Genomic DNA, 784 nt, shown 5'->3' with positions numbered 1-784 from the left:
GAGTGTATATCAGCTGAGATGTTGAAACAGAATTGTGTCGAGAAGACATTACCACTCATTACTAAAACACAAGTGGAGAAAAACATGTCCCAATTCAATGGCTCCATGCAGTTTAATATTGTTCAGTGCACTGTGTGTCTTGAAGAATGGCCTTTAAAAACTAGACAAAAGTCATTGTTGTCTTATATTTGTAGTAGATGTGTTAGGGATAAGCAAAATCCTAAAAAATTTTCTCTTCAAAACTTCACGATTCCCTCCAAAGTTCCTAATGAGCTTCAAGGTTTAACTCAAATAGAAGAAATGTTGATTGCTCGTGTCCTTCCAATTATGAGGGTTTGTGTAAACCAGGAGGTCAAAGAGGTTACTCTGGACATTCCATTAATTTGCCTCAGAATGTTTCAGAGATTGCAGATTCATTGCCCCGGTGTCCAAAACAACTACCATTAATTAATTAAAATATTGTCGTGACTATGAAAGGAAAAGAAAATACTTTTAAAGATGTAATTATCAGAAGAGCTAAAGTTGAAACTGCTTTGAACTGGTTGACAGAAAATAATCCTCAATATCAAAATCTAAAACTCAATTCAAAGATACTCAATTCTTTGCCAGAATGTGGTGTTCCATCTCAACTCCAGACAATTGAAACTGAACATTTTGATACATCTGAAAGTGAATTACAATCTGATGATAGGGAAGAAGAAAGGGATGATTCAGATATTGTTTATGATAGCAAGACCGAGACAAGCAGCTTCCTTCCACATAGTGATAATAATCAACTTGAACT

General features: G+C 34.9%; 1 protein-coding gene across 1 annotated transcript in view; it reads left to right on the top strand.

The window, feature by feature from the left end:
• The first annotated feature begins 470 nt into the window (after positions 1-470).
• Positions 471-784, top strand: part of LOC137988985 (uncharacterized) — a 2,400-nt gene continuing 2,086 nt past the window's right edge. The window contains exon 1 of the mRNA XM_068834913.1: positions 471-784. This exon is cut by the window's right edge and continues 2,086 nt beyond it. Within this exon, the coding sequence (XP_068691014.1) occupies positions 471-784 (314 nt within the window).

The sequence above is a fragment of the Montipora foliosa genome, unplaced genomic scaffold (genome assembly GCF_036669935.1).
Source record: "Montipora foliosa isolate CH-2021 unplaced genomic scaffold, ASM3666993v2 scaffold_437, whole genome shotgun sequence".
In the NCBI taxonomy this organism is placed as follows: Eukaryota; Metazoa; Cnidaria; class Anthozoa; order Scleractinia; family Acroporidae; genus Montipora; species Montipora foliosa.
Note: the sequence above shows the minus strand (reverse complement) of the source record. Positions and strands in the feature narration are given on the sequence as shown.